This window comes from Ichthyophthirius multifiliis, assembly GCF_000220395.1.
Source record: "Ichthyophthirius multifiliis unplaced genomic scaffold scaff_1120509251273, whole genome shotgun sequence".
Taxonomy (NCBI): domain Eukaryota; phylum Ciliophora; class Oligohymenophorea; order Hymenostomatida; genus Ichthyophthirius; species Ichthyophthirius multifiliis.
In genome coordinates, this window is record NW_004086035.1 from 42,950 (window position 1) to 57,922 (window position 14,973).

A 14,973-nucleotide genomic window follows, 5' to 3' on the forward strand; every position below is an offset into this window, starting at 1 on the left:
TATTTAAATTTATTTAAATATATTTTTTTTTTTTTAGAAATATTTATATTGCAATTTTATTGTTATAATATTTTTTTTCTATTGATAGAATTATTTTATAATTTATGTTATTATAATTTAATTATTATAATTTATTTTATAATATTTTATTTAAAATAAAAAAACATAATATTTATTAGTATATTATATATATATATATATATATATATATATTATGTTTTTATTATTAATTGTTATTATTTATATATTATTATTATTAAAAATACATAAAATAAAATTAATAAATACAAATTTTTAAGAATAAATTAATTTAGTTTTTATCTAATAATAAATTAAAAAAAGAATAAAATTATAATATATATAATTAAATTTAATTTTATATTATAAATTTTTAGCATTTTATTAAAAATAAATATGTGTAATTTATTTATAATTTTATTTCTTGCTTAATAATATAAATAATTTATTAAATAGATACTCTTAAAAAAAAAATCTAAAAACAAATAAACTAAAAAAAAAAAAAAAAAAAAAAAATGGAAATAGAATTAGAATTACTAAAAAAATTATTAATAACAACTTATTCTGGTAGCTCAACAGAAGAAATTAAATTAGCTGAAGAACAACTTAAATCAGCATCAAATAATACTACTTTTTTAAATTATCTTATACAAATTATAAAAGAAAATAATTAAAATAGTATATTATAATAAATAAAAATTATAATAATTATTTTTTATATATAAAAAAAAAAGAATAATTAGAATAAGCTACATCAAATTATATATAACATTATGTTAGATAATTAGTAAATTAAAAATAATTTGATACATAAATACTTAATTAAACTGCAGAAAAACTTGTGCTAACAATAAGAGAGACATCTTTATCTATTACATCAAAGTAAATTATTGCAAAGGGATTAGCTAATCTAATATGCTTTGATATAAGTAATAAATAAAAAAAGATAATATATGTTGAAAATAAATATAAAAATATATAAATAAATATATTAAAATAAATATTTAAACAAAAATTAAATATATATATATATATATATTTTTATTTATATATATATTTATTTATATTAATTATATAAATTTCTCGTAAATTTTAATTATTTTGTATATAGTCATATAATTTTATATTTATTTTTTAATATAATTTTTTTATCTATATTTATATATTATATAAAATAATACAATTTATTATATATTTTATTTTTTTATTATAATTTTTTTTTATTTTTTATATTAGAAAATGAATTAAAAAATTCCTTATTTGTTTTATCTGTTACTTGGATGCAACAAGATAATTAAGTAAAATAATTTATAATTACTAACATATTTTTTTAAAATATAGTCCTAATTAGCATCAACATTTATAATATTACAAAGTATAATCGGCACATGTTCTAACGTTGATCTTTTAGCTCCTTTTTTTACTAATATAATGGCTCCTTTTTGCTAAGTTGGTACTAAACAATTAACTGAAATAAGTAATTCTATCTAAGCTTTTAACAATTAATAAAGTTCTTAAGAGCAATTATTATAATCTATAAACACGCTTACAGTCCTTTTGTAATGGTCAAACTTACTACATGAATTAATTCATAAAATAATGGATGCCAAAAAACATGACATGATTAAATAAATAATCCAAAATGATATTTTAGCGAATATGATTTGTCATGGAATATGTTTATCTTTAAATACTCCTGAATAAATAAAAGACTGTTTGATTTCCACTTCTTCAATGTTAGCTTTTGATGATAATATGAATGAATTTAAGACTACCTTAGTGAAAACTTTTTCTCGAGTAATAAAATAAATATTAGGTGAAAGAAGTAAATATGGAGAACTTATAGCTAAATCTTAATTTTTAATACTATCAAATTAAATATTACCTATAATAATTAAAGGTTTGATCATTTTCTGTCAATAAACTAGATAAATAGATTAAACTTTGGAAAATATAAACACTTCTTCTTTAATAATCGAATGCTTAAAATTATGTTCTCATTGCTGCGAATAGAGTGAATTCTATCAATTATTTTAAGAATCAGCGCGTATATTATTACTTGAAGTTATTTTCCCACTCATGTGTACTTCTTAAGCTGAATAAGACACCTTTTTGACTAATCCAGAAGAATTTGTTAGATTTTCATTAGATACATGTGATAGGTAATTATCTTATACATATAAATGCGCTTCAGCTAAATTATTAGAGACTATTTGTGATTATATTGATGGATTTGAAACTATTGTTTCTTTACTTTTGTTATAGATTATGAGTGCGAGTATTAGTTGTGAAAATTTAGAAAGCATGGATAGTTAATTCCCTTCGCTTTCTATTTTCAAAAGTACAGTATTCCTTAGTAAGTGTCCTAGGGAGAAAAGAATTGAAACTTGCTTGATTGGACTTTCTGTTTTGTCTTACTTGACTCCCAAAAGATTAGATATTGTAGCCTAGATTGAACTTTTGATTAAAAATTAAATTAATTTTTTCTTTAATAAAGATTTAAATCGTAAAAAATTATTAATATCTATGATATTATTATCATGTTTTTTTTTAAAAAAAAATTAGCCATTATCAAAGCTAGAGTTTGTCTAATGTTAGGCTATTATGCTGATACAATATTCTAAGCTGACACAGATTCATAATATTATCTATAAATGTTGAACTTTTTAATAACTTGTTTATCCCAATAAGGTGAAGAGAATCGAGCAATAGTATTTTAAGCGATTGATTCTTTATAAAATATATACGATGATGACGGTCAAGCAAATAAAGTCAAACAAAATATAAAAGAAGTTTTTTCAACAATTCTACCTTTAATAAAAATCTGCTAATTTAATTAATTTCTAGAAATTATTTTCCATATAGTAAAACACCATTCTGATTTATTAACTTAATAAAATATAATTTAATGTGTAAGAGAACTCACCGAAAGAGTTTTGATTGAAACTTAAGCTTATGAAAATAAAAAAAATAAAGATTACTTATTCATTAATAAATCCTGGAATATAATCCGTCATATGTCTGAAAACCCAAAAATAATTCCTCAATATATTGATTCTATGTTACATGAATTAAAACCTTTACTTTAATATGTATAATATCCAGAAAAAATAGATTTCGATGAGGATATAGTACTTTTGGTTGGGTCTTTTATTAAACATTAGAAAAGTGTTCACCCTATTTGTGGAGAATTAGCAAATTTTTTCCCTAAAATATTCGAGAAACAATAAAGAGTATTTGGATAGTTATTTTTTACTTTAAATAATTTGATTGTATATGGAAAAGACTATTTACTTTAGAATATTAATACTCTATAAGTAGTTGTGGAAATGTGCTTTAAAGCCCTTTTTTCTCAAAGCAATAAATCTAATGATGCTGATAAGGCTGAAGGGGCGACTTTATTATAAATCTTAATGCAAAATTTGGGTGATAGATTACCTGAATAAATATGGAAAGTCGTTTTTGAGAATGCTGTGAGATTCTTTTAAGGTACTGAAAAGTTTAAACACTTTTTTGTTTATGGAAGAACTGCAGGAATCTTTTTGTCTGGATTTGTTTCAAATGTACATATGTGTCATAATGTTTTAGTTAATATGGGAATCTTTAATTAAGTTATTGATTTACTGGTTTCTAAGTTGGAGTATTATAAAAGAGGTTATGATATTAAAGTATTTTTTTATTTTTTAAATGTATTTATATTTATAATTTTTTAGATTTTTATTATAAGTATGAGTAAAGTTATTGAGCAAATAAATGTAGAAAATATTAAAATCGTTAAAATTCTTGATTGTTTAATTACTTTATTACATAAATAAAAAAATGAGGAATTAAAAACTTAATAAAAAAGGAAAAACAATGATGGACATGATGAATGTGATGATTTTGATGACTAAGATGATGAAGACGAAGATGATGAAGATGACGATGAAGATGAATTCGATAATGACGGGGATGATGAAGAAGATGAAGAATACCATAAAGATGTTAAAAAAGAGGAAAATAATTAAGAATATGATAGTTCAGTGGTAATTTAAATATTTTTAATATTTTTTATATATTTTTTTTTTTAAAAAAAGAGTTAAGATAAAGTCATGCTTAAAGATTTAATATCTTCTGTTGTTCATGAAGATGAATTTAATTTCTTTAAAAGTTAAATATTAATAATGAAATAAAAAAATTAGGCGGCCTTATAATAACTTGTGTCTTAATTAAATAATGAAAAATAAGAATTCCTTAAAAGCTTACTTAGTATTTAACGCGTCAAGGTTGGGGATGAACATGTTGTTAGAGTTATTCGTAAATATAAAAGAAAAAATTAACAATCTTGAAACTTCTTTATTCAGTTTTTTACATATGTATAGTTTTTATTTAATTTTATTTTTAATATATATCGAATTGTTTTGCTTTTTAATTTTAATTGTGTTTTTGATTATTTATTTTATTTTATTTTAAAAAGTTGATATAAATGAAAATTTATTTTATAAAAAAAAAAATTATAATTATAATTTTTTTATTTGAAATAAAATAAAATATTATTTATATGATTAATTATAATATATGTAAATCAAATTTTATTATAATATGAAATTAAGAATTTTTAATTATTAGTTATTTACAGATTTTTATAAAAAATATTAACATTAAATTTAATTATTATTATAAGTATTTTATATTTTTAGGTTTTGAATTTTTATCATTAAACTGTATTATTTTTATTAGAATTTGTATATAAAATTAAAATGGTTAAATTAATAAATTTATTTAAACAATGTGTTAAAATTTAAATTTTATAAAGGTTTTTTTGTTATCAAAATATAATATTGTAATTGTTTGTATAATATTAAAAAAATAATAAAAAAAAAGATATCGAATAATTTGATTCTAAAATATAATTTCATCATAAATAATGTATAATATATAACTATATTATAAAATAATATTTACATACATTATTTTTAAAATTAAAACAAATTAGTTAATAAAATGTTTAAAACAATAAAATAAAGAATAAACTTGATATTTATTTTATCTTTATTATCATTAGTAATAACACAGTCCATTATTTTTATTTTAATTATTTTTTATAAAATTAATAATATATTTAATAATATTGTTTTTATAAAAGATATATATTTCAATTATAATTTTTAATATTTTTTTTAAAGAAAAAAAGCATATATAAATATTTAATTATAATTAAGATAACATTAATATTTTGATTTTTTTATTGAATTAATTTTTTTTTTTAAATTGATTCAATATTAAAAACATTTAAATAATTTTATTTTATTTTAATTATTACTTAATTTAATATTTTATACTTTTTTACATAAAATAAAATTTAAATACCTAATTAATAATTTATAAAATAAGAAAATTAATATTAATATTATTATTTTTAATATATCTTAAATAATTTTGTTTTTAGGTCAAATTTAAAATAATTTTTTTTAACTTTATATATAAAATAAAAATGTAAAAAAATGTCAAAACTTTTTTAATTTTAATTAAAATGCAATTAAAAAAATATTATATTATAATGTATTAGCATTTTATTTAAAAGATTATATTAAAATGTAATAAATAAAGTCTAATAAGAATTATAATTTATAAGTTTATATACAGAAAATAATATTAGTATATTTATTTTTTTATATATATTATAAATAATATTAAATATAATGAATTTATGTTATTTATAATATATATAATAATAATTATAATAATATATATTATATAAAATAATATTAAATTTATAATCATTAGCAATCAACCCATAATTTTTTGAAATAATTTTCAAAAAAGAAAGTATTTTTTTCAGCAAATTTAGAACAATTTTATACGCATTGAGTATAAGAATCAGGTAATTTGTCAGAAGCTTTTGCACTGTCATGATAAGTCCACCAGGTTTAACATGCAGTATCAATAGAACCTGATAAAGGAGTAATGCAATTTCCTGTTTATATTGCAACATCATCACAGCTTGCAATGTCGCTTTTATTGGGATCATATTCACATTATGAAGGTTTAGATTAGGCTTAGCAACTTGCCCATTCGAAAAGTGTTCTAGTTGATGTCTTTTTAAATTAAAAGGTGCCATTATTTTTAAGATATAATGATCCAAATGTTAAAAGTAAAGCTATAGAAGCTATAATAATTGGTTTATTCATTTTTTATTTTTAATATTTATTATAATAATTATTTTATTTGCAATTTTATTATAATATATATATAAATTATATTTATAAAGATAAATATATATATATATATATATATTTATATATATATTATAATTATATTTTTTAATAAAAGAATTAATCTAAAATTACTATTTTTATATCCTTTTTTTTATATAATTTAAATAAAAATATTATTTTAATATATATTTAAAAAAAAAAAATTCTTATTTTCTAAAATAAATTAAATTTTTTTTTTTTTTTTTAATACATTTCATTTTTAAAATTAAATTTTAATTTTTTTATCATTAATTTATAAATTTAAATTAATATAATTTATAATAATAATATAAATAAATAAATTTAATTGTATAATATATTTTTATATATATTTTTTTTTAATTTATATTAATTTTATATAATATATAATTAAATATATTTATATTTTATTATTATTTATAATTTTTTTTATAATATATAATTAATACTAAAATTTATTTAAAATTTAATAATATTTTAAGTTTAAAAATTATATTAAATATTTTTTTTTAATTAAACAATATACTACTTTAATATATATTATAATAAATTCTTTTTAAAATAAAATTATTTAATACAAATTAAAAAAAAAATCAATCGAAATTCGGCTAATGTTTCTTAGGAGTACTAATTTATGATTTTTTAAATCCAATCCCATAAGAAATTTAAGTGATTTTAGATAGACAATTATCATTATAATTATTTGAATCAAATCTTTTATTTTTGTGTTAATTTTTTCTAAAATTGGCTAGGACTTGTTTTCTTTAATTTTTCCTCAATCTAGTTTGATATAACTTAATATTCTAAATAACTTTATTAATATTATTATGTGGCAGAAAATATTTAAAGATTTTAAATTCATCAAAATATTATTCATAATTAATATCACTAAAATAATCACTTGTATAAGATTTAGTTTAATAATTATTAATAGAAATTTAATTAATAAGACTCATTAAGTTTTTTTCTAATGTCTAAGAGTAAATTTTATCCATGTTTATATCTTTTTATTTACATATAAATGAATTACTTTAATTAAAACTTGCTTTTTTTTATAACTTTTAATCTAAGTTTAATTCATTTTCTTTCATTTTTTATAAAATTTTCTTGTTATCAACCTACATATTTTTATCTATTTTTCTTGTTTATTAAATATTTAATTCTTTTAAATTTTATAAAATAGCGTGTTATAATTATTAACTTGACTTTCTATTACTTATTTCAGGATTTTAAATTTTAATAAATTTTATGCTTTTTCTTACATTTTCGTTTTCTTAATCATCTATAAAAATTGAAAAATTTTGTTGGTTATCAAAATGATTTATTTAGTTTTCAATCATACTACAATATTCATTATTATATTAATCACTTTTCTCGTTATTTTCAATTTAGCTCTCATTATTTTGATTTGATATTTAATTTTATGATTCGGAAGTATAAGTAGAAGAATAAGAAAGTTCAGAATAATTATCTTTTAAGAATTTTTATAAATTTTAATTACGGTGTAAGAATTTAAATTTTATACAAATAAATTTATTATTGTGTGCTAAAATTCTAGTTTTTATTTTAATAATTTTTATATTTTTTTTTTTGAATATAAATAATAAATTAATTACATTGCTTTTTTTAAAAACTTGTTCCGTCTTTTTACCTATTTTAACCTAGTTTAAGATTCATAATAATTATTTTTAAGAATAATGAATTATTTATCAAATGAATAATGCAATTTATAACAATTTTAAGCTAAATGAGATCTAGAATTGCAAAAGTAGCAATTAGTAGTTATTGGTTAATAATTTTGCTAAAAAATAATTTTTTCTTTTATCATTTAAAATTTTTCGAAATCTTCCTAATTATCTTTTATTATATCTATAAAATCTCTTCTTGAAATCTTATAAAGAGTTGATAAATTTACACTTCTAGCAGATGCTTTTCTAGCTAAACCTGAAAAAAAAGATAATTCGCCAAACATTTAATTTTTTCCTAGTTAATGAATAATGCTTTTGCTTTTATTAATTTATAAATAAAAAATTTCTACAATCCCACTTTCAATAAAATATATGGATTAATCATCAACTTCATCATTTTTAAAAATTATTTCATTTGGAGAAATAAGAACTTCTTTCATCGCATAGATTATTTTATTTAAAGTTTTTTAAGAAAACATTTAACTAATTATTTTTTAATTAGATAAAATTTTAGAATTTATTTCTAATGTTATTTCATCTCGAAGTTTGTTTGATATTTTATTTAGTACTTTTTCCTCTTCGTTTTAATCTCTATTTTTTTATTCTGAACTTAAAAAATATAAATAATTTCTCACTCTACTTTTTAATTCAAAATTCGTATTTTTTCTATCCAAATATCTATATATTTGAAAAAAATTACAATTTTATATATATAATAAATACCTTTGTATTGTAATTATATTATTATTTAATTATTCTTGTTCTTTTTCTATTTCTTTTAGTATACTGCCTATATTATTTATAGAGTATGCAAAACAACAACTCATAACAATCATATTAATAGTCACAAATAAAGCTTCATACATATTAGATGGAACAATATCCCCATAACCAACTTTTTTTATAAAATAAATATATAGTATTTTTTTTTTGAATATATTTATTTTTTAAATATACAAAGAATCTATATTTTAAAAATATTTAAAATTAATTTTTAAAAAACTATTTGTACTTGTTGTCATTGTTGTTACAGACCAATAAAGAGAATATATATATAATTTATATCCTTTTTCAGAGTCTATTTTATATTTAGAAATCCAATTATTTGAAAAGCCTTAAGTTTTACCATAAATACCAATTTCTTTCCAAATTATGCATACTATTTTAAAAAAAAATTATAAATTTTATTTTTAATAAATAATAAACCTATATGAGCTGTTATTATAACAAATAAAATTTATTCGATTAATTTGACTAAATGTCTTTACATATCATTAAATGTAATTAAATTTAAAACGCTTTTTTTTCTTTAAGATAATCCTACAATCTTAATCCAAATCAAGTTATTTAAATATTATTCGTAAATCTGATAACCACTATCTTTAATAGACTTATTGTTGAATAAATGAAGTATTAAATAAAATATTGCAACTATATCTATTAAAAAATAGGATTTTATATATCTAATAGATATTTATTATCTATTTTTTACAATTATATCTTATTTAAAAAAAGCTGTGTTAAACTAAATCATCATATCAATAATAAAAACAATTAAAATAAAAATAAAAGGTTAATGTATAAATACTTATATTTAATATTCATCTTATTCATAAAAATAAACATAAATAGAAAAAATATATAGGAAATTAAATGTGGTTCCTATATAAAAAATATTCCAAAAAATTATAAATTTATCTGTTGGAAGAAAAGTATTTATTTTATTAAAAACATTTATGTAATTTAGTAAATAATTAAAATATTTTTAATTTTGAGTTATTTTATTATTTTAATAATTTGGAAAATAACATAAGTCATCTATTACTTCGAAATCTTACTTTGTTAAACTTTAAATTTTATTAATTTAATTCTTCTATAATAAAGCGTTTTTAAAGCATAATATATGCTATTTAATATTTTTTTATTTTATTTATTAAAATATTGTGAAAAAAACTTATTAAATTAAAGGTGTTTTATTTTTATCTTTGCCATATAAATCTTAAGAAGAAACTAACTTTTAATTTTATATTTTTTAAATTTGCAATTTGTCTTCTAAAGTAAATATATTTTTTCTAGTATTTTAAAATAATTTTAAAGTTTTATTTATTAACAAATTCTTTTCTAAATTCAATTTTTATTATTTTATATCATTTTATATTTAAGGTATATCCTATTAATTATTTTAATCAAATATTTATCTATTACTCAATTTATCAATTTAATTTATTATATAATTACTTTCGTCTTCAAAGTTTTTATCATCACCATCATTTTTTTCATGTTGTTAAAAGTTTTATCTGAATTTTTAAAATTCATATGTTTATGAGTTAATAATATTAGTAAATGAAGGAGGTAATAAATTAGAATTAAGCATTTTATTTTAATTCCTAATAAAATTATGAAATCAATTTATTTTTTATATTAATAAATAAGAAAAATTATAAAATTTTAAATGATAATAATTCGCAATAAATGCTATTTTTAATTAAAAAAATAAATTCTTTTTTTTAAAATAGTTATATATTAAAATAAATTATATTATTAAAAATAATTATTTATATTAAAGTAAGTTAAAAAAAAAATTGTATAAGAATTAAAAACATATATATAAATGATAAGAGATTTAAATAAATTAATAATGATATAATTTATTTTATAAATTACAACAAAAATAATATCAAAAAAAATAATTTTTAAGAAAATATTTTTAATTATCCATATAAGAAATAATAATAAAAGATTATTAAAATAAATTCTAATATAAATTATTAGCAAAATTATTTTATTCCATATACTTTACATATATAATGAAATATTTAAAGTTATTTAAGTATAAATATATTTTTTTATTTTATTTTATTTTAAACGCATTATAATAATTTATCTCATTAATTTAAAAAAACACAAATAATTAAAATATATTAAAAATAGTATAAATTACTTATTTAATTTATTTTTAGTATATTATTTTATTTCTATATTATTATTATTATATATTAACTATTTTATATAATTTTTTAAATTTTAAAATATTTTCATAATTTTTGCAAAAAATTTTATTTTATAAACAAGACTAAGAATATTATTTTATTTTATTTCAAAAAAGTTAAAAGAATTTATATTTAAAAATTATTAAGATTACATTTTTTTAATAAAAAAAATTAATTATATACCATTTATGTATATTTATTAATTTTTAGTATTCTTTTTTATTTATATACAATAAATATTGCATTTTTTTTAAGAATATTTATTAATGCATTTCAACTAGATATTTAAATTAGTGTTAATGACAAAAGCATTATTACTATAAATATAATAAATAATAAATATATTTATATATAATTATTTAATATACATATATATCTTTTAAAAAATATTTAAATAATTTTTTTATATTATTTAATTTTATTTATTTCAAAAAAAAATTATTTTGTGTTTAATAAATTATAATTGTAACATTATTCTAATTATTTACTTTTATTTAATTACCTTAAAAAATATAATTATCTATTAATAAATATTATTTTTATATTTTTTTGATAAAATAAAAATATTCATGGTAATCATATTTATAAATCTTAAAATATACTATAATAATAAAATATGTAACAAATTAAAAAAATTTCTTTATTTTTTTGATGACTATAAATTATTAAAACCATTATTACCAATATATATTATAAATTAAAAAAAATGTTATCATAATTTATATATATAAAATTATGTTAATGATATAATTTATTAAAAATAAATATATTAGAAGACAAATATATTTTTAGAAATAAAATATTAATATTATTTATTGTCTCAATATATAATTTCAATATTAATAATTTTTTTGTGAATTAGATAAATAATATATATTTATATTTATATTATATTTATATTTATATTTATATTTATATTTATATTTATATATATAATAGTTATAAGATTAAGTATTTAAAATAAGTTATTTCTATTGAATTATTATTAATAATATTTATAAATTATATATAAATATTAATATATATATTATCTATAATTTATTTATTTTATATTTAATAATTTAATAATAATTATATATTTTTTTATATATATTCAATACATTTATTTTATTATTACTTATTTAATTATCACTATATTTATAATCTTAAACTTTCTAATTTAAATTTTTATCTAATATTCATTTTTTTAATTCTAATTTTTTATTGTAAATTATTTTCACTTTATTAATTTTCCTATTCATTTATGTCATTAATATTATTCTAATTGTTTTTCTCATCTTCTTATTATTATTATTATAATTTATGTTCTTGCTAATAGAAAATTATTTATAATTATGGAGTTGACTAAATTTATTATTCTTCTAATTGTTATTCAGTCAATTTATTATCATTATCATTATCATTATCATTATCATTATCATTATCATTATCATTATCATTATCATTATCATTATCATTATCATTATCATTATCATTATCATTATCATTATATTTAGTTTTTATTTTTTCTTATAATTACTTTTAATTCTTTAATTTTTCAAGTTAATATAATTTTTCTTTATTTATTGTTATTTTATTAACTTCTAATTATTATTGTTCTACTTTTTCATTAATATAATCATTCATTTTTTCAATACTTTGTTATTGATCTACTTATTTTTTTTATAAGATATATTCTTCATTTCTCTATTACTATTACTTAATTTCTTTACTATTATTAAGTTCATCTTTTCTTAAATATTAATCATTTATTTAATCTTCTTACAATGTTTCTTAGCTATTATATTATTATGTGTCATCAAATTAATAATTTTGTTTAGGAAATTATTACAATATATTTTCTAATGATTAAATTTAGATATCTTATTATTATAATTATCTATCTAATTATTAGGCCTAATTATTATATTGTTCTATTTATTTAATCTATTATTATAATGTTTATTTTAAATCACTTTGAGTTTGTTGTTTTTTTTAAGAATTAAGTATATTTCTAGACTCAATTATATTTCCTTATTAACAAACTTAGATAAATTTTTATATTTTTTGTAAATTTTTTCTTTATTTGATTCTTAATGCAACTTTTAGATTAAAATTTACATGTTTTAAGGTTAAATGCATAAATTAAATTAAAATTAATTTTAAGAATTTTAATATTAATTCAATAATTAATGTTAATTTTTGTTTTTATTTTAAAACGATTAAGTATGTTCTTTTCTTTAGAAGCATATTTCTCAAAATAAAATTCATTTAAAATTTTTTCATTATTCTTACTTAAATCTGAATTTTTTCCTATTAATTGTAAAAGAAAAGGTTCATTTTTCCGATTACTTATTAATTCTTAAAGAATAGTACTATTTATATTTTAAGAAATTGTATCATTTTGTTAAGTATAATAATTTTCTTTTTCCTTATTTAAAACTTTTTATATTTCTTAAATTAATAACTAAATATCCTCCTATTTATCTTCCAAAATATATTTCTCAAAAGGATATAGGAATTAAAAATTTGAAAATTCAATTATATAGTTAGACTTATCAACATTAAATAGATTAAACATAGAAAAAGGAGGAATATGATTTTACATATGGGGAAATAATGTTTAATATTAATCACTATCTAAAATTAAGAATATGAATTATTAATGATATTATTCATATATTTTCTTAAAATTAATAATTCTTTAATGATTATTCTTATCTTATTATTACATATTTAAGGCAAAAACATATTATTTTTTAAGCAATTTACTTTTTTCGAAAAACTAAATTAAATCAGTTTTTTTTTATTATTTATATAAATTATATTGGGCAAAACAAATTTTGTAAAGTCGTCTAATTATTCAAAATCAAATTTTTAAATGTTTTCTTTTAATTATTTATTCGGATTATTTTTAAATGCTTCATAAATTTCAAATTGAGAAGAAAAAAATTGAAAAAATAAATTATAATTATTTTTATAATTCTCTTAATTAATCTTTAATAAATCATCTCTTATAAGAAGTCTTTTTTTATTATTTTCAATTTCAATTATTTCACAATTTTTTAATTTTTAAGAAAAATCGTTCCTTAGCATATATATCTATCCAGGAACTAAATTAAGTTTTTTCATAATATGTTTATTATCTAATATTATTATTTTAGTCTTAGAAGGTAATATTTTTTTTCTTAAACATTAAAATGAATTATCAATAAATGTTTATAAATCATCTTATTGTTGTTAATATAATTATAATTAAGAAGGATTATTTAGTGCTTTTTTAGTACATTTAATAAGTAAAGGCTGATTCATTTTAAAATAATGTTTTATTAATAAATTTGATAAATTTCTTTCTTGTTCATGTAGAATTTTTTCTTCATTAGTATTTTAAAAAATATCAAGCATTTTATAATATCTTTTTATTTTTTTCAAAAATTTTTGATTTTATTGAAAATATTTTTCTTTCCATGTTATATTAACTAAATCTTAGGCAAAATTTACTTTTACAAAGATTTCTATGTTATTAAAATTACTAAAATCCTGTTAAAATATTTCCTATTCTTTAATTCTATTTATTAATTTTATTGATTCACTTAAATCATAATGCGAAATTCTGTATACTTTTATTTATAAATTATTCTTTGCAAATAAATCAAGTAAATATTGGGATATTTTTATTGAATTTATTGCATTTATTTAATCGTTTTATTAAAATGATAAAATTATAAAATTCTCTGTATTTTATTTTATAAATAAATCTATCAATTGGTATTTACCAATTAAGGTTTAGTCATATCTTTCTTTGTTTAGGGGTTGCTCTTTTTAAATGCTTAAGTTTTATGTTTAATTTTTTTGTATTTTGTAAATAAATAATAAGTAAATATAAATGTGCTTATTTTTATGCTTTTTTAAAAACTACTTGAAAATAAAGAAAAAGATTTACGAAACATTTTATTAAAATTAAAAATAATTTATTTCACAAAAAAAAAATATATGCAAATATCTTTATTTTTCTTTCAAAAATTCTTATTTTTTATAATATTTTTTATATAGTTTTATAATTTAATTTATTACAAATAAAAT

General features: G+C 15.5%; 3 protein-coding genes across 3 annotated transcripts, besides 27 other annotated features; 1 reads left to right on the forward strand and 2 right to left on the reverse strand. All coding sequences in view use genetic code 6, as the record gives it.

Moving 5' to 3' along the window:
* Positions 1-8: part of a microsatellite that runs on past the window's edge.
* Positions 1-36: part of a microsatellite that runs on past the window's edge.
* Positions 37-91: 55 nt separating this feature from the next.
* Positions 92-150: a microsatellite.
* Positions 96-143: a microsatellite.
* Positions 98-159: a microsatellite.
* A 20-nt stretch (positions 160-179) lies between these two features.
* Positions 180-213: a microsatellite.
* A 268-nt stretch (positions 214-481) lies between these two features.
* Positions 482-532: a microsatellite.
* Positions 533-542: 10 nt separating this feature from the next.
* On the forward strand, positions 543-4,444 carry IMG5_173700 (hypothetical protein). The gene is made up of 6 exons (XM_004029702.1): positions 543-696; positions 753-947; positions 1,255-1,316; positions 1,360-2,524; positions 2,584-3,686; positions 3,732-4,444. Exons 3-6 carry the CDS (start codon positions 1,299-1,301, stop codon positions 4,344-4,346), a joined length of 2,901 nt encoding a protein of 966 aa, XP_004029750.1. The 5' UTR covers positions 543-696; positions 753-947; positions 1,255-1,298; the 3' UTR covers positions 4,347-4,444.
* Positions 991-1,027: a microsatellite.
* Positions 991-1,047: a microsatellite.
* Positions 1,038-1,085: a microsatellite.
* Positions 1,201-1,251: a microsatellite.
* Positions 4,445-5,679: 1,235 nt separating the features above from the next.
* Positions 5,680-5,768: a microsatellite.
* On the reverse strand, positions 5,694-6,217 carry IMG5_173710 (hypothetical protein; the record flags this gene model as incomplete). Its single annotated transcript, XM_004029703.1, has 1 exon — positions 5,694-6,217. A coding segment is annotated over one exon (438 nt), but the record flags the coding sequence as incomplete, so codon positions are not given.
* Positions 5,740-5,777: a microsatellite.
* Positions 6,218-6,237: 20 nt separating the features above from the next.
* Positions 6,238-6,310: a microsatellite.
* A 202-nt stretch (positions 6,311-6,512) lies between these two features.
* Positions 6,513-6,573: a microsatellite.
* Positions 6,565-6,673: a microsatellite.
* Positions 6,599-6,677: a microsatellite.
* Positions 6,631-6,677: a microsatellite.
* An 892-nt stretch (positions 6,678-7,569) lies between these two features.
* Positions 7,570-8,943, reverse strand: IMG5_173720 (hypothetical protein; the record flags this gene model as incomplete). Its single annotated transcript, XM_004029704.1, has 3 exons — positions 7,570-8,599; positions 8,645-8,816; positions 8,934-8,943. 3 exons carry the CDS (start codon positions 8,941-8,943, stop codon positions 7,570-7,572), a joined length of 1,212 nt encoding a protein of 403 aa, XP_004029752.1.
* Positions 8,842-8,877: a microsatellite.
* Positions 8,944-10,411: 1,468 nt separating the features above from the next.
* Positions 10,412-10,486: a microsatellite.
* Positions 10,429-10,486: a microsatellite.
* Positions 10,431-10,486: a microsatellite.
* Positions 10,487-10,870: 384 nt separating this feature from the next.
* Positions 10,871-10,914: a microsatellite.
* Positions 10,872-10,933: a microsatellite.
* Positions 10,934-11,783: 850 nt separating this feature from the next.
* Positions 11,784-11,846: a microsatellite.
* Positions 11,847-12,294: 448 nt separating this feature from the next.
* Positions 12,295-12,401: a microsatellite.
* Positions 12,402-14,300: 1,899 nt separating this feature from the next.
* Positions 14,301-14,351: a microsatellite.
* Positions 14,352-14,973: the final 622 nt, after the last annotated feature.